This window comes from Microcebus murinus, chromosome 13 (assembly GCF_040939455.1).
Source record: "Microcebus murinus isolate Inina chromosome 13, M.murinus_Inina_mat1.0, whole genome shotgun sequence".
NCBI lineage: Eukaryota > Metazoa > Chordata > Mammalia > Primates > Cheirogaleidae > Microcebus > Microcebus murinus.
The window spans coordinates 21,249,205-21,276,233 of NC_134116.1; the positions used below are offsets into that span (position 1 = coordinate 21,249,205).

The 27,029-nt window shown below is 38.7% G+C and overlaps 1 protein-coding gene across 2 annotated transcripts in view; it reads left to right on the forward strand.

Annotated features, from left to right (window-relative positions):
- The window catches only part of ABCC4 (ATP binding cassette subfamily C member 4 (PEL blood group)), a 248,599-nt gene that overhangs the window by 115,886 nt on the left and 105,684 nt on the right, over positions 1–27,029 (forward strand). For both annotated transcript variants that reach the window (XM_012769743.3, XM_012769744.3), the window contains exons 15-19: positions 2,580–2,789; positions 4,419–4,559; positions 4,973–5,010; positions 5,404–5,498; positions 7,371–7,517. In XM_012769743.3, the coding sequence (XP_012625197.2) occupies positions 2,580–2,789; positions 4,419–4,559; positions 4,973–5,010; positions 5,404–5,498; positions 7,371–7,517 (631 nt within the window). The remainder of the gene's footprint in view (positions 1–2,579; positions 2,790–4,418; positions 4,560–4,972; positions 5,011–5,403; positions 5,499–7,370; positions 7,518–27,029) is intronic.

Below are 27,029 nucleotides of genomic sequence, written 5' to 3' on the forward strand. Positions count from 1 at the left end.
GACGATGCCAGCCATGCAGTCACCTGGGAGAAGAGATTCTGGGGCTGTTGGACTGACAGTGGGGCCCTAAAGAAGGAAGTCACCTGGTGTGTTTGCAGGAAAGGCAGAGCGCTGCCTGGCTGGAGCTGAGGAGGGAGGTGGGCTCAGAGTGGTGGGCAGTAAGCCTGGAATGGGGACAGAAGCCACTGTATAGTTCAGAGCAGGGGAGTGACATGGTTTCATTTGTAATTTTTTTAAAGATCCCTCTTGATGTTTGCTATAGGAGCTACAGCAGAAACCATTTGAATTCTTAGTTCAGAAAACAAAAATATGGGCTTAGGTTGCAGGAACAAAGAACCACAAACTGTATGGCTTAAAACCACAGAATTTATCTTCTTACAGTTCTGAGGCTGGAAGTCCAAAATCCAGGTGTCAGCAGGGCTGATCTCTCTCCGAAGTTTCTAGGAGAGAGTCCTTCCTTGGGTCTTCCACCTGCGGGCATTTGCTGCCAGTCCTTAATGTTCAGAGTTTGTAGCTGCGGCACTTCCATCTCTGCCTTGTCACGTGGCCTTATCTCTGAGTCTGTCTGGGTTTCTTCTTATAAGGATATCTGTCCTATTGGATTTATGGCCTCCCAGTATGGCCTCATCTTAACTAGATTACATCTGCAAAGATCCTGTTTCCAAAAAAAGGGCACATTCCCCAGTACCAGGATTTAGGACTTGAATGTATCTTTCTGGGGTTCACTATTTGAGCTGTGGGGTTCAACCCACAGCTGCCAGCATGGTTGGGGAGGTGAAGATTAGTGAGTTTTTCAGACCTCGAGTAATTTGAGGCATCACTCTGAGGCTTGTTTGCCTCTCTAGCTGAGCTACCCCTGTCTGGCCCAGCAGGTCCTGGGTCACATCCCTTACTGTAGGTCTGAAACTCCCTTAGTACCCTCAAACATTTCCTGTCCTACAACCTCTTGGTAAAATAATGGAAATAACAAATAATGCATATTCACTACAGTTCACAAGATCTGTGTGTATCATTGTCAGAGATAAATTTCACATTATTGCCATAAACAGGATACATACTGATAGCAAAGTTCTTGCAGGTCATTTTTTAAACGCCTCCTTGCTGGTTAACATAGCTGCTAAAGAACAGGGAGGAACTTGTCCACCGAAGCTCTGTCCGATGAATTCTTGCCCCAAGGAGGAGCATAAAAAAACTGCCTTTTCACAAGCAAATCCATATGCCAGTTCTTCCCCACTCCCCCAGGAATAGGGAGGTCATGTTCCTCAAACTTGAAAACAATTTTGTGTGCAGAGGGCTGAAACTAGTTTGGTAAGACCCAAATGTTGGTCATATTATGAGAATATTACAGAATGCACTGGTGAGAAACCTTATCACCAGTCCCCAGATTTTGTGGGGCCTCTCTTAGCACCTATTTTGGGCATGCTTCTTCAGTTTTAGTACTTTCAAAACAACTATTTTTTTCTGCGCACGGGGAACCCCTGGATGATCTGGGGTCCATCTTTGCTGTTGGTGTCATTCCTAACTCACAGCAGGGGGCTATGGGCCTCTCCTCCGAGTCCACTTAGAATCTCTTCTCAAAATTTTACCTCCTAGGTAGAATTAAGATGCAAGGCATCAGGCAACATTTTCTAATCCTCTAGTTTCAAACTATTTCAAAGAGCCCAAGGGCCCAAGGGCATCACTGGATTCTTCTTGGTGTACCACCTTGGGGGTCATGAGAGGACTGGGCTAGCAGGTGGGGGTCCTGGGCCACCTTTCCCCACCTGTCCTGCCTTAACCAGAGATGCTCTCTTGATTTGTTTTGTATCCTTAGATTTTGACTAGTATTTTGCTTGTTGCTATTTGAGTAAATCAGCTTGGTCTCCTTTCATGGAGTGAGAAAATAGTAAAGACATGTATACATTAAATGTTATTTTCTATAACTTTGTAAGAAAGAGAAACTGTGTAGAAAGGTGTCCCTTGGAACGTTGAATTTTCATTTCGGAACTTCCTGAGTTGGTGGGACAGTTTTAGAGTGAAGACCATGAACGTGCAGCTCCTGGGCTCTCTGACTAAGGCTAGTGCCAACACACCTCGTCCCAGCAGGTCGCTTGGCACTGGGCCAGCAGAGGCTCACCTGGGTGACTCCTGCAAGGGCGGACATGCTCATGCCCACCTCCCTGTCATTCTTGAGTTTCTTTCCTGGAATATCTTTCCCAGTTTTCTCTGTTCCTTTAATTCTTATCATATGAGGCTTAGCTCAGTTTTTACATTTTCTATGAAGACTACTAATATGCCCACCAACAGCATGCTTTTTGCTTCCTTAAATGCCCATAGTATTGACATAAATGACCTGCATTTGTAACGCACGATTACACTTTTTTTTAAATCTCCCCTGGCACCTAACACAGGGTCTGGCAGAAAATAGAATGCTCAGTCAGATATTGAGTTTAATTGTACTAGATTTTTCTGAACCAGGATTCCAAACCTAAACATACTTATAATTTAAGACCAATTAGCTTTTACTCGATTAGAATTAGATTAGGTTAGTATTGTCATGTGCACATGTATTCCTCTGAAATCCTTTATTTTCCTTTTAGGGTAAAACAGTGCAGAAGGGGACTTACACTGAGTTTCTGAAATGTGGGGTCGACTTTGGTTCCCTTTTAAAGAAGGAAAACGAGGATACTGAACAGCCTCCAGGTCCGGGATCGCCCACGCTAAGGAATCGGACCTTCTCAGAGTCTTCGATTTGGTCTCAGCAGTCGTCTCGACCCTCACTGAAGGACAGTTCTCCAGAGAGCCAAGACGTGAGTTCATCTCATGCTCCGTCATTCACTGGTGTTGTCACCTCCTTGTGGCCTCTTGGATCTTTGGTTCACTCTTCTCAGGACATCAGCATCTTGTCCCAAAGTAGATTCTGCACCTCCAGGGTCTTTATTCAGTGGAATTGGCAGAATTAGGGGAACAAGCCTGGTTGGGGTTATCCGTGAGTTGTTGGCCAGTGAATCTCCTGGAGGTCACTAGTGGGTGCACGTGCTGCTGGAAGTCGCTAAGGTGTGTGTGGCCCACACTATATTCACCATGGGAAAAATCCCACTTGCTCTGGTGGTCCCAGGCTTCCCATTTGAATCCAGGGGCTTAATTTGGTGACTCCCTTAGACAGAGTCCTGCTGTGGGTCACATTCAGTCAGCCATATTGGACTGTTGTGACACTGTAGGTGTCTCGTTCTGTCCTGTTGTCAGATGGTTTGTGTTAGGCCAGGAGTAGCTCGTGCGAAGACCTGACATTCCTCTCCACGGCAGACACTTCAGAGTTAGTTCCCGACTTCCTTCCTTATCTTTGAAGACCAGAATCTACATCCCGTTTTTTTTTTTTTTTTTAATGGAGATGTAATCTTGCTCTGTCACCATGGTACAGTGCAGTGGTGTCATCATAGGTCACAGAAACTTTAGACTCCTGAGCTCCAGGGATCCTCCTGCCTCAGCCTCCCAGAGTAGCTGGGACTACAGGCTCACGCCACCATGCCCAGCTAATTATTTTTGTTTTTAGTAGAGACAGGGTCTTGCTCTTTGTTCAGGATGGTTTCGAACTGCTAAGCTCAAATGACCTTCCCACCTCGGCCTCCCAGAATGCTAGGATAACAGGTGTGAGCCACCGTGCCCAGCCCCGTAATCTACATCTTATTCATCTTGGAGTTCCCACAGGACAGCATTGAACCAAGTATGTCCTCAGATCTTGTGAATCTATAATACATTCTAAGTCCTCCAGGCAGAAATGCACTAGAGCTCCTTTAAAAATACATAGAGAGATAGGTAGTCCTTATCATCCAAACCCTCAGTATCCACATCCAGAAGCCTAGATCATTCTGATTAGTTCTTAAGAATGAGTTTCTGAAACTTTAGAATGAAATAGATTTGGATCACAGGCCATCCCTTGCTATCCAAACTCTCATTACTGAAACTGACCGAGTGACCTCAGTTATTGTATTTGGCTAACATTTTGACTCTCTCCTCTGTTTTATGTTTCCACCTTGAATAATGCAATCTAGTGTGACACACGAGTTCCACGTCATTTTGTATCTGATTTTGGAATAAGCTTCTGCATTTACAGTTGAACTCGGGTATGCTAGGCAAGGGCTGAAAATCCTGACATCATGCTTTAAGCAAAGCACACCGCAGTGTGCAAATGATACTTCCTTACTTGTAATAGGCTCTCAGTAGTGGGATGGCTGGGTCAAAGGGTAAATGCATGTACGGTCTGGCTAGATATTTCCACACCTTTCTCCACAGGATAGGTACCATTTTGGACTCTTGCCTGGAGCGTGTCACATGGGCCTGTTTTTCTATAGCTCTTTAAACAGAGTACAATGTCAACTTTTGAAACACTTTTTGTATACTATTTTGTCTCTTAACTGACTTTTTCTTTTCCTTCTCAGAATGATGACGTACAGGTAACGCCGTCAGAAGAGAGTCGATCTGAAGGAAAAGTTGGTTTTAAGGCGTATAAGAATTACTTCACAGCTGGTGCACACTGGATTGTCATCGTTTTCCTCATTCTTATAAATGCTGCAGCTCACGTAAACAATGACTTTGTTTTGTACCCTCAGACTGATGTTTACAGTACCCATATTTATGATATTATTACTGCATTTTGCAGTTCACTTGGGGTTTGCATTGAAATGTGTTATCTATGAGGAGCAAAATGGAGGAGTGGGGAGGGGGTTGCCTCCTGGTCTTACATGTACGCTACAAAGAACTTCCAGAAAAACGGGAATTTTTAAAAGATTCTTAAACGTAATATGTGTTTTCTTGTCCCGTTGTTATTTGGGAGGTTGGGCTTGGCATGGACCTGAGCTGGATGAACCCTCTCTGTTCCCTGAAGCTTTTCTTTTGATTATCCATTTTAGTGATTAAGAGTTTTGGGTTGGTGAGTCATGCCAAAATTTCACATTGGTTTTTTTTTTTTTTTAATTTTCTTCCCCTCCTGTAGGCGGCCTATGCTCTTCAGGACTGGTGGCTTTCTTACTGGTGAGTTACGTCTGGTCTGAGGTGTGAAGTGCTATAAATCACTGTGAGGACTCGCTTTTTCCACAGAGTTGGGGGAGAGATGGAGATTGTTGAGCATTCTCTTCTAATCCTCACTTAGTCCACAATGGAGAAATGGAAAGTTCTTGTGGGGGAGTGTGACCCGTATGGTCTCTACCCATGTCTGACCCTTAGCAACATCTTCCGACAATTTTGAGAACTGAAAGTCAGGATTCAAATTGAATTTTTGTGAAGTAGATGTATCCAGCACTGTGTGAGCTGGAGGGGTCATTTTCCAGCTTGCAACATTTCTCCCCAAGTTGAGGTTCATTTTTTTTGGGTATGTATCTGAATTCCATCTGGAGGGTAATCTTTTCTTTCTCCCTTGTTCCATAGGGCAAACAAACAAAGTATGCTGAATGGCACTGTAAATGGAAGAGCAAATGTAACTGAGAAGCTAGATCTTAACTGGTACTTAGGAATTTATTCAGGTAAAGTTTCATCATTTGGTCTATTATCTGAGAGGCTGAGGTGCTTACAATGAGCCTGTGTGAGTAACTGGGGCTTCTAGGAGTAATTCAGTAATGTCTTAACAGATTAGGAGTCTCAGTCGCATTTAGTCTTTGAATTAATTAGAATAATTATTTTTAAAATCTACTAGAAGAAAGAGGTTGAATGAAGACTCTTAATTTGCTCTGTACTGGATTTTGAAAGTTAAACCGGGATTGAGCATTCAGAAAATCAGCCACTGGAAATATGTGGCTATTGTCTATTCTAATAGGTTGCTTTAGCTAAATCTTATATCATTATATGGATGGGCAAGGGGATTAGAAACGGATCCCCACCCTGTGGTTCGGATTGTTCCAATTCTGTCTAAATAAACCCTGGCTTTTATTGAACTTGGATGAAATCCTCTGGCAGCAAGGCCCCCAAAATGAAAGCATTATTCCCTCACAGGTATGCAAAGCTCCTTCACCACACTGCTCATCTCTCGGGCTTCACTAATTACTTAAGAGGGAAGCTGAGCTGGGAAAAATGCAGTGTCTGGGAATTAGGGCTCCTTCTATTTCTTACTTTGAGATCACAATGTTATCGCGCCCCCAACTGTGTGATTAATTTAACATTTGGCTTGCCAGACTAATATTAACACCGCGCTCTGTTTTCACAAGAGTGCTTGGAATATGTGTAGCATTACACACTGTTTAAAGGAAATCCTCATCTCATATTTTAAGTATTTCCACAGGAAACACTCATACAAGCTTTCCTCAGAGATAGAGTGAGTTATCTTTGTAAGAACCCACTCATTGAAATTTGGTATTTATTTCGTTGATCACTTGCTAAGAAATCTAAATCCATTAGCTGTTTACCTTCTGAATTGGTGGATTATGTGAAGACTAAAGGAAGAAGGAAAACGGTTCCATTACATGTTCATATAGAACAGGTGGGCTAAAGCAAAATGCCTATTGATAGAGTTTAGGAATTTGAGTTCCTTCCGGAGGTTAAATAATAGTGATGTGTCTTCTGTAGGTGAAATACTGTTACAGAAGTTAGCATCGTGAGTTGAGCTGTTAAGAGAGTTCTCTTCATTTCTGTGTGCCCAGTGGGTACTCATTCATGTCTTAATAAAATATATAATTTAGAGTAGACTATTATTCTTATTTAAAAATGCCTTGTATGTATATATATATGTGTATATATATATATATATAACATATAATGAGGGATCAGTTGCTTATTTACATTATCTTATCTTAAAATATAATTTGTATTTTCTTGCAATTCAACTCAATGAAAAATGCAGCTCAGTTCAATTCAATTTCAAGTCTTTGAAAATGTTGCTAGAAGTTGGTGGAAGAAAATCACTATTTAATAGGTTTTTCGCATATAACTTACACTGGTATTTTAAAATTCTTTAAAGGTACTTGGGCATTTTCTATAAGGAAAAGGTATCATTTCTTCTGTTCCCTGTTAATATCACATGTTAGTATCAAAATGTAACACAATTTTAGATTAAGGGACGCAATGTAAAAAGTTTTGGGATAATGGAGATGAAAAGATGAATTTTTTTTTTGATTGTTTATCTTTTGGGTTTTTAATAAAATTTTCAATTGAATTAGGAAAACCTGGAATAAATTTGTAGTCTACACCCGATTTTTTTTTTGTCTGTGTGATTTCCTCTTAGCGAGAAAAATAAACTATTTTAATTATTTTTCAATGTATTTTGAAATACATTATACATTTGTTGAATCCAGATGCTTTATGGAATAAAATAATTTCTTTATAAACTGTGCAACTTGCTTTAGCATTGTTGAAGAAAATGCAGAGATACGCTGTGTTCTCAGAGTGCTGTTTCTTTCTTTCAGGTTTAACTGTAGCTACTGTCCTGTTTGGCATAGCAAGGTCTCTGTTGGCATTCTACGTCCTTGTTAATTCTTCACAAACGTTGCACAACAAAATGTTTGAGTCCATTCTGAAAGCTCCGGTATTATTCTTTGATAGAAATCCAATAGGTAAGTCAGACACCAAGTTTCTGAGTAAATATGTCTTGTTAATAACACATTTAGGCTCTGATTACATTTCAGTCTTTGAAAATGGAGGGGATGCTAGAAGAAAATCACTATGCATGTTGATTCATTTTCTACAAAAAAGCAGTATCACTAATATTTTTCTCCTACCAGAGAAAATCTGAATATAGGGGGCATATAATCTTATTCCATTTTATGTGTGTGTGGAAAAATAAATGAAGGTTCACTTTGCAGAATGATTTAGGAATCTGTTGTGAGGCATATAAAACACCCTGCATTTCATGTGAACCTGTGGAAGTGCAGTGGAAGAGTTGCTAAACATTGGTTGTATTTACATAGCGTTAGGCTCTGTCACCTTTGGAAAGGTCTTATCAGGAATGCTCCTTGACATGAGACAGGCTGTGTGTTTGTTTCTTTCATTGAGAGCTCTTGTATGTACTTTGACTATGAGGTTTCTCTATAATGATAATTAAGAGTTAATAAAAACCCAATATTGGTAAAATGTAAATACCCCCTTTCATAAAACTTTCAGCTCTGTAGTTTTATTAAGTGATGGCTCCGTGCTGAGGGCCTTTGACCTGTCTTGCTTCTGACCCTTTCTGACCTGGGTCCCTATGGAGAGTTAGTCATCACTGAACGTTCCAACCCTGGTCAGTTGGGTGGACTTGTGGTGAGGTCCTTAGTGGTTTTGTTTGTGCAGATTAACTGACGGGACCTGTAGTAGCTGGAATTTACCTAGAGGGAGCATTGGAGTAGCTTTGCAACTTTCCGTTGACTAAGCTGTCTGACAAAGGCCAAAGCACATAGGTGGTAGTAGACAGGCAAATCTCAAAGCACACGTTACAGTTCAAAGTGTGACTCAAGAGTCAACTGCCGGCAGGGCGAGGTGGCTCACGCCTGTAATGCTAGTACTCTGGGAGGCCGAGGTGGGAGGATTGCTCAAGGTCAGGAGTTTGAAACAGCCTGAGCAAGAGTAAGACCCCATCTCGATTATAAATAGAAAGAAATTAATTGGCCAACCATATAAACAATTAGCTGGGCATGGTGGTGCATGCCTGTAGTCCCAGCTACTTTGGAGGCTAAGGCAGGAGGATTACTTGAGCCCAAGGAGTTTGAGGTTGCTGTGAGCTAGGCTGACGCCACAACACTCTAGCCAGGGCAACAGAGTTGAGACTCTGTCTCAAAGGAAAAAATAAAGAGCCAACTGCCTAGGTTCAGTCCTGGTACTAGTGACTAATAGCAATAGCTGGTTATAGTTATATTAATTTTCATGTGCTAGTTACTTCATTTTTCTTCGCCTCAGTTTTCTTATCTGTAAAATGGACTTCCCATTCATACCTTCCGCATTGGACTATGTTAAGAATTAAGCCGGTTAACACATCCCCAGTGCTTGAAATAGTGCTCTGCCACATGGTCAGTGCCTAATGAATGCTGGCCACAGTGTTGCCATGGTATCTCTGAACCTGCGCTTCCTCACCTGTAGGATGGAAGCAACAACTCCTGCCCCTTCTGTTTTGCATGATTATTGTGAAGATTAAACAAGACCATTCTGGAAAGCGTGTTGTGGAAATTTATGCAACACATATTGTTTAGTCCAGACACTGTGCAAGGAATTGTGAACTGCAGAGGCCACACAAATACATGTTTTGATTATAGCTGTAGTTAGAAAGTGATTGGAGGTAGTCTGTACTATTAGGCCCATAAAGTTGCTCCGCTTTGGCAGTTAATTTGAAAACTACAGTCATAAAGTTTAGAGCATTAAGTGGGACTGCATTTTTGTTATCATGGGCCTCTGAACGCTCATGACTACAGTTAACCAGCGTCTTCGTGGTCAAGACCTGTAGGCTTGTCCTCATGCTGATTTATTTATTATTCAGGGATTTGGGACCCAGTTGCTAATCTTACAGCAGCACACTAGCATTTATCTTGCCACCCCTCCTAGATCTATTAGCAGGATTTTTATCCCTTCAACAAAATAGAAGCCCAAATAAGTACTCCAAAGAGAGGCCTAGTTTAGAGGTCATGAATTATTTACTTTCTTAGTGGTAGATTTAGGAAAAAAAATGACATTATAACAATAAATTAAAAAAAATTTTAATGGTAGATTTAAAATTTTTCATTTGGATAAAATTTTTGCACTAGTTACAGTGGTAAAAGAGACATCAAAGCTGTAAATTATGCCTCATAATTTAGACCATGGATTGTATGTACATTAATGGGTGTGTAATATATTAAAAAAATTTCTTTCTAGGGCAGCGAGGAATAGGCATGCTGTTGAATATACTATATGTTAAATGTATTTAAGTGCCCTTCCTAATGTCATCGCCTTCCTTCACCCCTGAATTTCATAGTGTGTTGTCTGAGCAGCATAGAGACCAGGAAGCTTGTCTTTTTTCTTCTGAATACTTACCCAGAGCAAGCTCTCATGGGAGCCTCATGGGTCAGTAAGAGTTTTCTATGAGCTCACCATCCTCACAACCTCCCAGATTTTAGAAAAGCAAAGGAACAACAACGGGGCCCTTTGCCAGCGAGCAGTTTCCAGTGAGCTGGACTTGGAATGGTGACGGGTACAGAAACTCCAGGGCATGCACACAGAGGTCTGTCCAGACTTCCTTTCCATTCCCATCTCCAGTCCTACCTGTACCAGAATATTCTCAGCACCCCTGGTCTAGGTTATAGAAAGATCTTCCCCATTCATTCATGGCTGTCCCCAGCCCCGATGAGCTATCTCTCTAATCATACTTCCTCCCAGATGCTCATCCTTGTTGTTAATCTGTGGTAAACCTTCGTACTAACTCAGAGAACCATGGTCCCCACTTGCTGCCCCGCTGTAGTCTCAGGTTCACTTATTTGGATTTAAGGAGATGAGCCGGTCGGGTGCGGTGGCTCACGCCTGTAATCCTAGCTCTCTAGGAGGCCGAGGCGGGTGGATTGCTTGAGGTCAGGAGTTAGAAACCAGCCTGAGCAAGAGCGAGACCCCGTCTCTACTATAAATAGAAAGAAATTAATTGGCCAACTAATATATATAGGAAAAATTAGCCGGGCATGGTGGTGCATGCCTGTAGTCCCAGCTACTCGGGAGGCTGAGGCAGCAGGATTGCTTGAGCCCAGGAGTTTAGGGTTGCTGTGAGCTAGGCTGATGCCAGGGCACTCATTCTAGACTGGGCAACAAAGCAAGACTCTGTCTCAAAAAAAAGGAGAAGAGCCAGTTAAACCTGTCAGTAGTGAAATTTCTCTGGCGACACTTTAGCCATTTCACTTGGCTGATTTCTAGGGACATCATGTGTCCCCAAGGGGCAAGATTTTTTTTTTATTGTTATTTATTATTTTATTTCAGCATATTATGGGAGTACAAATCAAGGGGCAAGGTTTTAAGTTAATCTCTATTTTGAGGCCACGTGTGGTTGTGTGAAATTTATCTTAGTTCATTTATGTAATTCGATATGTTATTGTCTACTGGCTTTTCGTTAACTTGATAAATCTTAAGCTATTTGGGTAAAATTCAAACCAAACCAGTGAGTAGCTTTAAAATGACAGGGCGTGATTTTATTTTCTCCTCTTTCCTTCTTTTTACCCTCCTTCTTCTCACCCATCTCTATGTTGTTCTCTCCTCCTTCTATGCATTTGGTAATGGTATTGAGTGTGTCTATTACTGGGCCTCACTTCTCATCTGCCCCTATTCCTCCTGCACATCTTGGTCATGACAGGAGTTGAGTAGAGCATGGTACATTTGCAAATATGTCCTGATGTCATTTGCTGCATCTGTCTTTTCCTAGTCACAGTTTTTCTGACTTAATTCTGTGTGACTTCTGTCGGATTCTTGATGAACAGGTAACACAAATCCCAGGTCAGCAGTAAGTCATTCAGAAACTAAGAGAGAATTTCTATTTTAAATGTAGATCCTGTTTTCCTTGCATGGACAGAATCCATTTTACTTCTGTTATCCGGCACAAGGGGGCAGCATGATCTGCAGTATTTCAGGGATATACCATTAGAGCACCTTGTAAAAACCTGGTTTTTATTTTAAAGCTTTCTTGGAAATTCCATTTTTATAGCTTGTGTCTTTGTATTTTGACATGTCTTAATATGAAATTGTAAAAGCATTTTCATGGTTTATTATGTTTGAAACATAAACTTCTTTTTTTAAAGAAATATTCCCAATGTTGTCCTAGAATACTTAGCATTTCAAACAAAGTTATTTAGATTTTCCAATTAGTACCTTCTCGACTAATAAATAGAATAGGTAGACGCTGACATCTTGGCTTGGTATATTTTAATTTTGAAGGTTTGATTATGGTGGCTTGTATGATCTGTTTCTGTTTTCTTCTAAAATGTGATTTTAGGGAAAAAGATGACCACACAGTTTGTTCAGTTTCCTTCTATGCCATTAGAGTGAACAGAGACATTTTATTCTCGTCAAGTTTCTACAATTTCACCCTTTGTTTTGGAGAGAAGATGAGTGGTTGGTTGTCTGTTTTCTCGTAACACATGGCTGAGTACATTGACTCCAAGGGATTCTGGATAGATATTTATTTGTTTTCGATTTGTTAATTTGGCTTTCAGAAACTGAGCCACTTTTGCCAGTAGATGCATTTGTTTATTCTCTCAGGACAGTACAAAGTCGGTATTGGGTTATGGCCAGCATGTTCATTTCACACAACTGATTTTTCTGCTCTCTTTGTGCCCGTTTGTGTGTGTATCCTCATTTATGCATCATGCAGTATTATAAAAGTACAAATTTATATAATTTTATGGGTTAAGTTCCATCAGAGCTAAAAAAAAAACTAGGAAAAAGAAAAACTTAACTTCCATTGTTGCTTTTATTCTTCTGGTGGAACGTAGGTATGGTCATTGAGGTAGGGAACACGAACTGTGGCGCTAGATTTTAAGACAGACATTCTCAAATTCTCCCTAATCAAAAATCTAGAGTTGCTGCGGTGATTAAGATTCCCAGCTTGATTGAGTGGGAAATTAGGCCCTGTAGATGATGTCACAAATGTAACCTATACTGACTTAAGATGTCCCTCTTACAGGCATTGGAGGGATGAGGGTGGCACTGGTTTGAACTATTCTGTTTCTCGAACCTGGAAAGGAACTCTTTGGAATCCTTTACAAGTTGCTAAATAATTCATGGAGAAGTGAAAAGTGAACTAAAAGCGACATGGTGAGCTTTTTGTACTTTCAGAAAGGCTGTCTTGCTGTACTATTTATAAAAACCAGTTGTCCACATACCACACTGCCTTGCCAGAAGAAAAAGAATTATCAGTAGAGAAGAAACATAATTGTAGGGATCCCTATCTGTTTATTCAGTTCAAATGACCACTGGAGTTAGTGCTAAATGCATATTTTTAACAAGTATAATATTTCAGCACTGTCAAAATTACCTCGGCAATAATAGGCCTGTTAAATTATAGCTCTATAAGTTAGGAGGTTAAGATGGCTCTGCTTAGCACACATTAATCTATGCCTGTTCACACAAGTGATTCTGCTGAGCAGGTAGCATGTTTAAACAAGAAATACTGGTCTTAAAACCTCTGATTTATGGTAGGTGTTGTTTTGACACAGCATCATTCAAACGATTTACAAGGCAAGGCTTCGTGTTAAAATATTTCCCCAGTGTCATCATTCGTCACCGACATAAATATTCAGTAGTGATGCTGGAAAATTGGTAATATGCCCATTCATGCCAAATCACTCGCTGTGTTTCCTTTCAAGTGAGATCTGTTGTGGATATGGTTAAAAGAAACTATGATTTTTCTTCCTTGAGAGCAGATGAGCTGTAAGAAATTGAGACTAAGAATAACAACTCTCCTGACAGCTTTCATGCACTCATCTTGCCTAGGTTGCTTTTAATTCTGGCTTAAGTCCTATGGGCTTCCCCCACCCCCCTCCCTTGCTTAGTGCACATTATAAAGAACATATTTATATGTACATTAGTTAGTTTAAGAGGCCTTTTCTGTTTAAAGGAAGAAGTTAGTCATCATCAGAAAAGCTTTGTTGCAAAACAAAAACACACATTTCCCCTTTCATTTTTCCTTGTTAACAATAACAAATGCAAGTGACTATAAAGGGAATAACACAAAAGATTGCATCAATCATAATGATTCTCAATAGCCACATAAATATTATTTTTTCAGGTTTGAATGAAACAGCTAATAGTTTGAAGTAGGTGTGGCAATTAAATCCTGTCAGTTTGTCACATGTTAAAAATAATGTTTTTTCATATAACAATGGTTATATGTACTTAAACTCTTATCAGGGGTTATAGTAAGTCATATTTTATGGGAGTTGCTCATTTACTGCTAATAGTATCATAAAAGCCTTTGTTAGGAGTTTAAATAGTTACATAGTTACATATATTTGATTGCTATTGTTATTTTGTCAGTAATCTCTATAAATGTGATTATTATAGCACTTGTCTACAGCTGGTAAATATTGCACCATTTTGGTGTACATTTTTAAGCTATTATTATAGAATGTTCTGATTACTCTTGATTCATGGTTTTCTTCCGTAATAAATCATACACGGAAATACTGATAGCTTGGTAACAGAAAGCACTGTGTTTGTGGTTGTTCAATAAAATGTTGAAAAGATAAGATTTGGGAAGATCATGCTTTGTTCCAAGTGGTAATTGTGATAATTCAGGAAATTATAAGGATGACATTTTACCTAATTGTTTTAGTATTTTCCAATAGTGTATCTGTAATATATTAAGTGATACGTGCATATATGCATGTGTGTGTGTATATTTATATATCTCTTGTGATATGGGGCTATTGCCCCCAACTCCTAAGTTTTTATTGGTTTGATATCTATGTTGTCTTAGCTTTCAGCTAAATTAGAGCTAGGTAGTCTTTGGCATTCAGGGCTTTGCTGGTGTTTCCCAGTGTCTGCCGTCAGTAGGCTCAGTAATTTGGCACTACCCTATGGGATGTGTGATTGCTTAGTAGCAATTCAAATGTTGTTATTTAAAAATTTACCCCCCATTCAGCATGATAGCTCTTTGTGACCTGTTCATCAGAAATACATCCAGGTGTCTTTATGACATAATAGTCCTTTGCTTTTGTACAGCCATTTCCAAGTAAAATGGAGTAGTATTTCTAGAATAGCCAATGGAATAAAGAGTATTCCATTAGCCAATTCCAATAGATAATTTCAATGTGAATAAATATTGATCAGTAGTATATTACTGAGAGCCTAATATGCATAAAGCATAGTTTTTAGATACTAAGTGGAAGTCAGTGGGATTTGCTGGATTGAAATTCCATTCTGTTTTGCCATAAGGTCAAGTGCTTTCCCTCAGAGATTTGATCTTGAAGCTCTTGTGTAAATGGGGAGAAAGCTGATTTTCATTTATAACTGGAATTTTCATATTTTACTATTATTATTTCATCCCCATCCACTTTATCATAAACATTATTTTGTCATGAAGAAACGGTGGGGGAAACTGAGTATTTATTACGTTGGGGCTGACATTTTATTTCACTTAGGGTTAAGATTTTTTTTGTTTTTATCAAATTTTTGATAGTGCTTATCAAAATGATAGTTACATTATAATTAAGGCAATTATGTGTTTACTGCCTGTCTTGTGTTAGCTTTGTGCTCCCTGTTCTTGGGAGCTTATCTATTGTTTCATTGCTAAATCCGGGGAACCCAAGATTGGGCACATTGTAGCTGATTAGTAAATATTTGTTGGCCAGACAGAACAAGGAATGATTTCAGGAATGCATTTGCATCTCTCCAAGCAACGCCCATAAAGAACAATGGAACTTTACAGTGTTGAAATAAAATCATAGCTTGATTGTTTTACAGTTCATGTTTATTAAATTAACTCTTCCTTATGTACTTTTTTCAAAGTACAATTTGTAATAGATTATTCATGTTGGACTTCGTTTCTGGTATGTGATGGTCTGAAGAGAAAACTACACATTGCTTCCTTGGAAGCTAAGATTCATGAAACTAGACTAAGTTCTCTTGTTGTTTACCAATCAGGGAAATGAAACTGTCAACACCTAATAAATGTCCTCAGGGTTTAGTTGTACATTGAGTATGACTTTTAACACTTCAATAGGTCAAATGTTTGGTACCTTGTAGTTTTATCTTATAAACTACATTCCCTTATGTCGTAAAGAGCAGAAGTTTATTCATTTTAAAACACCAGTAGACATTCAAAAACTATTTATTACTCAAGGAGTTGAGGCATTGAGATGTCCCAGTTCTGCTAGGAACATAGCTTTGCCATAGCTCAGGTTTCTAACAGATAAAAAGAAAGTTTTTTTTCACTCACCAAGCATTTATTGATCATCTACTATTTTGTCATCTGTGGTCCCAAGCATTGGAACAGAAAGTCCCTGTCTTCAAGGCTTTTGCAAACTTACATAGTTTTAGACTATGGATTACTCCTACAAAAAACCCAGTTCTGTGTCAGTATTCTATGATTCCACATAGAGAAGGTGCATTTTAAAATTAATAGAGCTACAGACTGGAGGTCTAGTTACACTTATACACACAATGCACATGCACTGACAAACATAGTCCTGTAGTGTATTTCTTCTTCATAATTAATTGCGTAAGTAATTGTCCTCGATTTCATAAAGTTTCCAAAAACTGTTCTCCTGGTACTTCAAGGTGAATTGTTTTCAAAATGAAATCACACCAGTGGGAGGATGAGAGGAGTTTAGGAAGCACAAGTAAGTGATTCTTTATTTAAGATCATAATCTCTAAGCTTACAGCAGACTCAACACAATTTCTAACCAGACTCTTTGTGCCCAAGTGTTTTCGTGACCCATTGGGGAGTGTCTGGCTGCTGCATCTCAGCTCAGGAAAGTGTGTAAGGGAAAGGGGAGGGAACTCCCATGTTACCTAGATACACTTTGGGCTTTTTAGAAGTCTTGACAGGAGATAGAGCATAAGCAATGATAATTTTCCCCGTAAGTAATGTTACCACAAAATCAATGGATCCACTGAATGTTCTCATTCTGGCTAACTAGGATCAGTCTTTGAGAAGTTCTTTAATATCTAGAAGGAAGACTTGAAAAGTATACTTTGAGCATAAGTTTATTAAAACACTGTGGTTACATGGAAAGCTATCATAAAGTCATGTTCTCTATTCTGGAAGTATTTTCCTTTCATTTAATATAAGTATTTTCCTTTCATTTCATGTAAGTATTTTCCTTTCATTTCATATAATATGATCTATTATAATCATATAATAGGTTATATCACATGGGTAAATGGTTCAACCTCTTGAACACCTGGAAATTCTATTTTATTTATTTTATTTTTTGGAAATTCTCTTTTAGACTTGTTCTGGTGGAAATCTTTAGTCAGACATTATTCCAAATACATTCCTGCTTATCGTGATAGGATAGTTCTGCCTCCAGGTTGCTGTTACTGGGAAGTGGTATATGCCATGCAGCAACTTGTTAATACATCTTGTAGATACCAGTGTATCTGTCCTGGTTGAATTTTCAGCCTAAATCCCTGATTTCTAGATGTGTAAGTCAATAATTGGTTAATGATTTCTCTCTCTACTTTAAGTGGAAGTTTATAGAAGTGTTCTTGTGATTCAGTGACTGGCCTCATTTCTTACTCCATTTAATTGAAGCATATAATCAAAGAGTATAGAGATTTTGAGGATGTGGTAAGAAAAATAGTGCACTCAATTCTTTTTGTTCTGCACAAAGATATTTGAACAGATACTGCAGTATATAAGTAGATTTGTTCTTACATATTAAATATAATTTCTTTAAATATATAACACATAAAATTCTATATCCCTAAATTTGCAGTGGTATTTTGAGGCATAGTCAGAATAATGGATTAATTTTTTTCATTACCTTTAAATATTTAAAAGTAAATTAAGAGGGAGAAATGGTTGCTTTTTTGTAAGTAGCCATTATTTTTCAAATCTTTTTTCTTCTGTTGGTGTCAGAATGGCCTGGGCTCATAAAAATTATTTCCTTTGGAGGAACTATAAATTTATTCTTCTTCCCTTTTTGGAGAATAAAATTGTAGTAACATCTTAAGTTATATTTCATGCCAATATAAATCTTCTCTCTATTTTCCCTATTAGCACGAAAATGAAAAGGGAGTGAAATAAGCTTTAATGAGTTCCACTACTGAGCTATATTGGAGTCAGAAGTAATTCTTATTGGTGTCAACTTTTTAAAGTTAGCCTTGACATGGTCCTGGAAATGAAAGGAAAATGAACATATATTTCAAGATGATGAGTAATCAGTGTTATTAGAAAATTGTTCTTCCTTCAAGATGAAATAGTTGTTGATATAAATAACCAGTGTAATAAAAGGGAACACCTGTGTAATCCAGACATCAGCAGTTTATCGTACAATCAGATAAGCTCCTGTTTATTAAGAAATTGTCAAATCTTTAGACCAGGTGAATAGATTTAGCTCATACATTAGAGAATTTTGCAAACTGAATGGAAGAAGCTTTAAGTTCCGTCAATGCCAAATTTCCTAACCACTCTCTTCTTTAAAGCTTCTCTGACCTGGCCTTCAGGTATGTCTTCTTCCATTAGTTCTTGCTCTATCAAAGTAGCTAAGTATTCTACATGAAATTAGAGGTTGAAATGTTATGTGGCTAAATGTGCACTTCATATTTTTTGCATAAACATTGGATTTTTTTTTTCTAATATACCTTGTCTGTTCTCTCCCATTAATTCTCACATCTACTTTTGATTTCTTGTCATATGAGAGAAAACTTGGGTTGTCATTTAACATCTGTTTGATTGAAACAGTTATCTTAAGAAGAATTAATGTGTATGTGAGAAAGATAACTTCTTTTTGTTCCAGCACAATAAGAATCTTATTATTCGATTCTTTTAAAGAGATGTGAAATTAAAAGTTTGAAAATTAACCAGCAAATAAGGTGACCTTGTTCTGGAAGTATTTTCCTTTCATTTAATATAAGTATTTTCCTTTCATTTCATATAAGTATTTTCATTTCATATAAGTATTTGACATTGCCCACCAGTGAATGGAATGATTTTCCTTTATATTTCCTGATAGTGGTTTTAAGCCACTATATGATTTGGGATCCATATTTGGTAAAAAACATGACTTTGGACTCAACCCTTCCCACATATGAGTCCCAGCCTTACTGCTGACAGACTGTATGGCCTTGCTGAATTACTTAACCTCTTTCTGCTTCAATTATTCTATATAATGGGGATGATGATAATAGTGCCAACCTTGTTTGTGAGAATTAAGAGAATTAATATATGTAAAGCATTTAATATGGTGCCTAGCTCACAGCTAACATTGATTTTTTTTTTAACTTATTTAAGTGACATGATGAAGTTTTAATGTTTTTTAAAATTTACAAATTACAAATAAATATATTAGTTTTGGTAAAATAATGGGAATTGAGGAAATAGATAAATGATCAAAACTAACAAGCCACAAAATGAATCAATAGTGTGGGTTTTTTTTGTTTGTTTTCATGTTTTGTTTTGGGTTTGTTTTTAATGGGACTTAGCTTCATTCCTGAGCTTATTTTAAATTTAATTTGGTTTTACAATGAGAGCTCAATTTTGTATATAAGCACCAAACATCTGGTTTACTTTTTGTTTGAAAATGATATGGCTGAAGTTTAGTACAGAAGTCTATTGTGTAATTATGGAAAGACAGTTTGAAATTATATAAAATAAGTTCTATTTTAATGGAACGTTGGAATTATTCCAGAGAAGTGAATATACTTCTTAGGAGTAGTAGAAACTTATTATTTTTTAAAAATGCTATAACTGGTCAAAATGTAGAACTTCCATGTATTCACCTTTTTCAAAAGCGTGAAAAATGACAAATTTCACAAGTAAAGTTAAAGTTGACCTGAGGCAGTTTTAGATTGTTGAGCCTTCAAATTTTATTCATGGGATGTTTTTAGAGACAGTCTGTGGTTTGTTCACTCCAGTTAATTCTGGGCAATCCTTCTACATTTCTATCAGATGGACATTCTGGTTCTTTAAAACTTCCTCTTGCGCAAAATACAGTTAAAGCAGCCTAGGAAGAAAATGAGATTTCTGGGTAGTTCTTATAAACTGTAGATCATATTTTTAAAAATATTTAAAAGAATAATAAACAAAACAGAATGTATAACTCTTGTCGCCTCATTAGTGTTGTATAGCGCCCATTAGCGTTAATATACCAACAATTTAAATGCTGTAAAGTACTGATTGAATACAAAAGGATTGAGATATATCAAGAAATATAGTTTTGGGTGGAGAGACCTAAATGAAGACAGAAGGCTTACTAATTTACCACCTGCCAGCCAGGTAGTTGTGTCTTAGGGAGCACTTAACTAGTTGTGAGTCTTAGGGTTCAACCAACCTCAGACAATGTCAGAGAGACCCTCTGCTCTGAAATTTTTTTTTTTTTTTTTTTGAGACAGAGTCTCACTTTGTTGCCCAGGCTAGAGTGAGTGCCGTGGCGTCAGCCTGGCTCACAGCAACCTCAATCTCCTGGGCTCAGCGATCCTACTGCCTCAGCCTCCCGAGTAGCTGGGACTACAGGCATGCGCCACCATGCCCGGCTAATTTTTTGTATATATATTTTTAGTTGGTCAATTAATTTCTTTCTATTTTTGGTAGAGACGGGGTCTCGAACTCCTCACCTTGAGCGATCCGCCCGCCTCGGCCTCCCAAAGTGCTAGGATTACAGGCGTGAGCCACCGCGCCCGGCCTGCTCTGAAATTTAATGATTCTATTAATCTGTGGAACTTATTTAGAAATAATTTGATGAAAGCTTAAGGAAACCCAAAATAGGTTGTTTGTAAAGACTTCAGAGAGTTTTTATGATCCTTGTTTCCCTACATCCTCTAATGTTTTAGAAATCTGTTGTATGAAGAAATTTTTTCTCCTAGTAGTTATAATCTAGTTCCCTATCAAATTGAGGATCAGCCAGAAGTCTGATAAATTCGAAATCTTTCCCCATGTCTTGTCATTTTATAGCAACGTCATAAAGTCGTTTGACAGTTTGAACGTTTCAAAATTCTGTCACTTCCATTGTCTCATTTCATCTGCGAAGTCCACGTGGGAGATCCCCACCTGCTTCTTGGCCTTCTTGCCCAATTCTCTTGTTATTGTCCCCATCAGTTGTTATGTGGCAGCCATAGAGATACGATGCCTATAATTGAAAATGAAAGTACCAGGTTGACATAAATCATTCACCATGATGCATATTGTGAGTCAACATTGATGAAGCCTCTCCATATGCCAGTGTGCTGGGAATTTTGCAGAAGGTAACCACTACTGTCTTCTGAATTCTCCCTGGGCATCTTCTAAAGCTATGTCATCCATTCTTATATATTTTATATTATAATCCCACTTCACTTCCTTGGCCGAAGTTTAAAATATGTTCAGGATCATATTTACAGTGCAATGAATGTTGACTTCATAGTAATCAGAAATATATTCAAAAATTCAGCAAATTTGCGTGTCCTGGACAATCCATTGCATAGAACAGGTGTCTTAATGTGTATCTAATGGATGCCTATATGTATCTGAATATGTGTGTGTGTGTGTGTGTGTGTGTATGTTGATACATGAATTCTAATTTGAGTTGCAAATTGTTCTTCACCTTCCTCATTCTCTTTATTCAGCTTTTATGTGAACTTTCTTGCTTTTATCAGTTTTCACAAGGATTTAGCATTTGAAAATAAATTAATCCCAAAGTAGGAGGAACCCCTGTAGGAAAAGTTACTGTTTCTGAAAACTAGATGATCACTTTAGCCTCTTCTTATGGGCCTGAACTTTCTAGAGACTTTCCCCAGAAAATTGTCATGACTGTTTAAAGTTTCTATAATTTTATAATTGATTATATATTAGGGAAATGTTAGCTCTGAAATCTATAGTGTTTAGTATTACAGAAGATAATATGGAGCAGTGGGTCTTCTTTAGCATTTGAATCTGTACTGAGAGTGGAAACAATACAGCACTTTATATGATATTAATCTTTTTTTAAATAAAAAAAGTGAGCAAACTGGGAAAAGGAGACAGAGTAAGCTCTCCAGTCCTATCAAATTAGAAGTACTATTAACTATTCCAAGATGTCTTTGATCATTCTCATAAAGATGAATTTTAAATTTAATTATAAATTTATTTAGAGCTCCTTTTGCAGGCTATTTTGGAAATGTAACCCAGAGTTTATAAGGACTCTTCATTATTAAACTTGGGATGAGAATAGCATGGTCAGATCACAGAATTCATGCAGTCATGGTAGAGATCTCACCTGGTGCCTGTTGGAAGAACCTCTGTCTAGTAACTTCTGTCTCTGTAGAAATACCTAGCTGTTCTCTAGACCTTAAGAAATATGGGAAATATAGAAGATTACGTGAATTCTCCTGTTTATCCATGAGTACATTTCATGTACTCATGTTGATAGCTAAGTACCAAATCTGGCATAGGCCCCAAGCTGATGAGGATGGCTGCCCTAGAGTCACAGATGGACCAATCCAGATGAAATTCTGTTTAAAAACTCCTTTCCCATTTTATTTTATCTTTAGGCTTTGGTGTATGGTTTGCTTTTCAGCTACATGCTCTCTCCAAGTCACAAGTCATGATGATTGGAAAGACAGACTCTTCCCATTATCCATTTTATTGCCTATATCTTAATATTTTTTATAGCAGTTTTATTTTTTTAAATTTTTTATACTTTTTAAATCTTTTTTTCTTTTTTCTTGTAACTGGCTTTTTGTACTTGGCATATACAGCAGTTTTAGAGTTTTGCTTTCTTACTCATTTGTCCTCTCTAGAAGTTAAATAGTACTTGGACATTTACAGTCAAAATTGTGTTTCGGAAAATCTTATTTAATCTTCATAAGGCTTGATAATTTATAGTTAGATACTTTGAATTTTTATTTTTCACAAATAGTATAAGGATAGGACCTAATCCTAATTTTAGCCATCTTTTTGTTCTTTGTTGGAAAACTTAGGTATGTAACTGAGATGTATCACCATTTCCTTTCCTCCTGGTTTGAAAACCCATTTCCAGTTTCCTTTATGTTTTGGTGGTCTTTTAAATAGAGTCAGGTGTGGTGGCGCATGCTTTTGGTCCCAGCTACTCGTACTAAGGCTGATGTAGGAGGATAACTTGAGTCAAGGAGTTTGAGACTAGCCTGGGCAACATGGCAAGTTCCTGTCTCTAAAAAAAACTTTTTTTCAAGTTATAAATGCAGAAATAGGTTTGCTGAAAAAGACTGCCATTGGCCGGGTGCGGTGGCTCACGCCTGTAATCCTAGCACTCTGGGAGGCCAAGGCAGGCGGATTGCTCGAGGTCAGGAGTTCAAAACCAGCCTGAGCAAGAGTGAGACCCCGTTTCTACTATAAATAGAAAGAAATTAATTGGCTAGCTAATATATATAGAAAAAATTATCTGGGCATGGTGGCGCATGCCTGTAGTCCCAGCTACTCGGGAGACTGAGGCAGGAGGATCGATTGAGGTCAGGAGTTCAAAACCAGTCAGAGTAAGAGCGAGACCCAGTTTCTACTATAAATAGAAAGAAATTAATTGGCCAACTAGTATATATAGAAAAAATTAGCCGAGCATGGTGGCACATGCCTGTAGTCCCAGCTACTTGGAGGCTAAGGCAGCAGGATTGCTTGAGCCCAGGAGTTTGAGGTTGCTGTGAGCTAGGCTGACGCCACGGCACTCTCTCTAGCCTGGGCAACAAAGCGAGACTCTGTTTCAAAAAAAAAAAAAAAAAAAAAGAAAGAAAAAAATATTGAAAAAGACTGCCATTTGCTGGTCAGGGAGCGACTGGCTCATTGGATGACCGGACCAGCTTCTCTTCTGTGGCCCCTGAAGCCAACTGTGTGTTATTTTCATCTTTTCCCCTCAGCCTCCTTTTTCAAATATTAAGTAAAATATATTAAGGGTTATCAGAAAAGTCTTTGGTACCACCCCTATTTTCTGTTATGTGGAACTTTATATTTATGGTACATCCTGTGTTCTCTGGCTTTACAGTACACCTCCGAGGATTCTTTTTTTTTTATTTTTTTTTTTTTTAGAACCTTGGTCACTCTTTGATGAGGATTCTTAAATTCCTTGACTTTTGATCCTTTTTAAAGTTTTCTTTGTTGAGTTTGAAGACATATGCTAGACAAAAACAACTGGATGGTCAATAATGCTTCTGGACAAAAAGAGAAACAAAAGGAGACTTTTCGAAAAGTGAATTGACCTAAAAAGTGTAAGAAATAAGGAGTGATGTGTTTGGATGTGAGAAGAGAAAAACGCTGTGTTGGACTATTTTCCCCATATTAGTGTTTTGATTGCATCTCCCGGCATTTGATATCTTGATGACCCATTCAGGGCCAGCAGGCTTTTGCGTTTGCCTCTAAGCTGTAATGTCTTGATGAATTAAAGCTGTTTTACTCCTTTCTGATGAAAATATTAGCAGTTTCAGGTTTGTGACCAGCGGATCTATTTAGCTCTAAGGAGACCTTTCAGTAATGAGTAACACGACTTCTCATCTGAGGGATGTGGAGTCCAGGACTGCCCGAGAGATTGGGATCCTATAGTGATTTTATTTCAGTATGAGCCCACACCAGTATTATTTAATACTACCAAGTTTTGAATGCTGGGGAGAACACAGTTAAGGTCATGGGCTAAAAGGACTTTGATGTCCTGCAGAAGCCTGATTTTCCCCTAATATGCATGAAAAGCTTGTTCAGTATAGCTCTTAGGAGATGAATATTTGTTCCTGTAGGTTACAATAGCAGACATAACCTGTGAGTGATGGGAAATGTCGGGCAGAATATGGATTTGAAGGAAAAAGGGGAAGAACTAGTATGAAAAAATTAGCCATGGAAATCCATAAATACCAGGCCAAGAATATTCCTGTAAATGTGTCACCTGGGTTTTACTAGGAACGACTGACAGACACTTTTGCAGGTACTGCAAATAGAGAATTTCTGAATTCTTTAAAAATTTCGAGTAAATGATTTCCTTATAGATTTCAAACCCTTTTCTCCTCACATAGAAATTTCTACTCTCTCGTTAGTTCTCAGATTTTTGTGTTAAGGGAAACACATGAAAGTTTTTAATTATTCATACAGAAATGCATGTTGACTCCTAGGGCCACTACCCTGTCGCAGTCTTTGGTAGCCCAGATTAATGAGATGGTTTGCTGTTTGTTTGGTTAATTTGTACAAGGAGCAAACTTTTAGTTTCATGTCATGTTTTAACGTGCATGCAACTTCTTTGTACAATCTCTAGCTAGCTCTTTGGCTACCTTTGTTGCCTCTCGTTCAGAGGCTGTGGAAGGTCCATGCACTGGGCTAGCGAGAATGTGTCAGAGTTTCAGTTATTGGCATCACGGAAAGGTGATACTTTTGGGGAAGAAGCAGAACAGAAGGCAAGGCTGAGGAATTGGAGCTGTTCCACAAGTAGGGAGAGATGACATGGACGAGACGTTGGCAGTGGATCATGGGGCAGACCAGAATGGGAGCTAGAGATCGGGAAGCCCACGTGGAGTCAGAAGTCTTCACCTGAGTGGTTGCCAGCATCATGCCAACGGGTGTCATGGCAATTATGGAAGCACGTATTGGTGTAGATGTGACTGAACACCCACACTTTCAGCACTGGAGTTTTTCCACCACGTCAGCTACCGAATTGGGGAGATGTATGTGTAGGAAAAAGCAATTGAGTGTGACACTTAGATGGTTAAGTATTTTGAAGCTTCAAAGAGGGAACTTGGAAGGAAGAGCAAGACAAATTCTCCTCTTGTTTGGTGCATTGAAACAGTTTCTGCAGATCATGGCTTCCTTAAGGTAGAGCCAAACTAGAACCATATAAAGGTGTACCTTGTGAGCATTCACAGCCGCATTGGGCATGGGCCATGGAGGTGCCAAGGCAGTGCTGGGTCACCCCCCTGCGCCCCTGCCGCTGCCACAAGAATAAGCTGGAACATTCCTCTTGCTTTGAACTCAACCTCTGATTATTTTTTCCCCACCTTTGGTTGTCATCAACCTTTGGTGACCTCCTTGATCCCTCCGTCGAGTGTTCAGTGCTGCCCAGCCACAATGCTGGTCTCAGTTTTCACGATGAAGTTCCCATAGTGTCTCTTTTCTCCACTGGGCAAATACTGGACATGCCAGTTTCTAAACACATTCACCGAATCTTCCGTCCGTTCTTTCAGAAATACTTGTGGAGCCTTATCTTGTGTCGGGCACTGTGTTTCAAGTGAGACCAAGAAGTCATCAAAACCTTAGGGTCTTCTGCTCGCATGGACCTCACTGCGTGGAGGGGAAGAGGGACACCAGATAGGAACTCAGGATTGCGCTTGGGATTAGCTCCGTGCATGGAGTGGCCCAGGGGACCGCGGGAGTATGAGAAGCCACCAAAGCAGATGTATTTCAGGTAGTGCAGGCCTGGAAGGGTCTCAGGTAGAACCAATGTGGCACCAGGGCAGGTGAAGAAGGATTTTTAACTTTATCCCCAGAGCAGTGGGGCGTCTTTCTGTTTTGGTAAGATAGAGCGATGCCTGATAACGTGCTTTCATCGGGGAACCATAGGTAAGAACAGGGGCTTATTTAGGATTTTGTTTGTTTTGAACATGAATGTATTTTAACATGTCACAAGTTTTGTAACTGTCTAACTACTGGTTCAACACTTAACACAGTTTGTGGCCAATTTGATTCTTTGGTTTTAATTTAATTGCATTGGTTATAACCGTGGCAAATTCTGTCTTCTCAGTGTTTATTGCTGTTCTAAGCACCTCACCAAAAGCAGTAAACCGACAAATTTTATTAGACCTTTAACTCAGAAGATTATTATATAATGAGTTAAAATCTATACTTGTACACACTTAATTTGAAACTCCAGGGCAAATTAATATATTGTCTAGGTTTATTTATTATTATTTTTTTTATTTTTTTTTATTTTTTTTGAGACAGAGTCTCACTTTGTTGCCCAGGCTAGAGTGAGTGCTGTGGTGTCAGCCTAGCTCACAGCAACCTCAAACTCCTGGGCTCAAGCAATCCTTTTGGCTCAGCCTCCCGAGTAGCTGGGAGTACAGGCATACACCACCATGCTCGGCTAATTTTTTCTCTATATATTAATTGGCCAATTAATTTCTTTCTATTTATAGTAGAGACAGGGTCTCGCTCTTGCTCAGGCTGGTTTCAAACTCCTGACCTGGAGCAATCCGCCCGCCTCAGCCTCCCAGAGTGCTAGGATTATAGGCGTGAGCCACCGCGCCCAGCCTTGGTTTATTTTTTGTTGAAAATAATGACTAATATTTCATAAATACTTAGTGAATTAAAGTAACATTTTAGTTCTGGTCAAGTATAACTTGCTTGTTGGTGTGGAGGCAGCTATAGAACATTAGCAGTTCCACTGTCCGTGTGACTTGCAGACTAGAGCTCTCTAAGCATTTCGTTAGTATCAGAGGGGCTTTATTTTAAGGAAGGAATAAGGTCTTTTCCTATAAAAATAAAAATGCTCAATGTTGGGTCCCCCCTGCTATCCCGTTTTCCCCA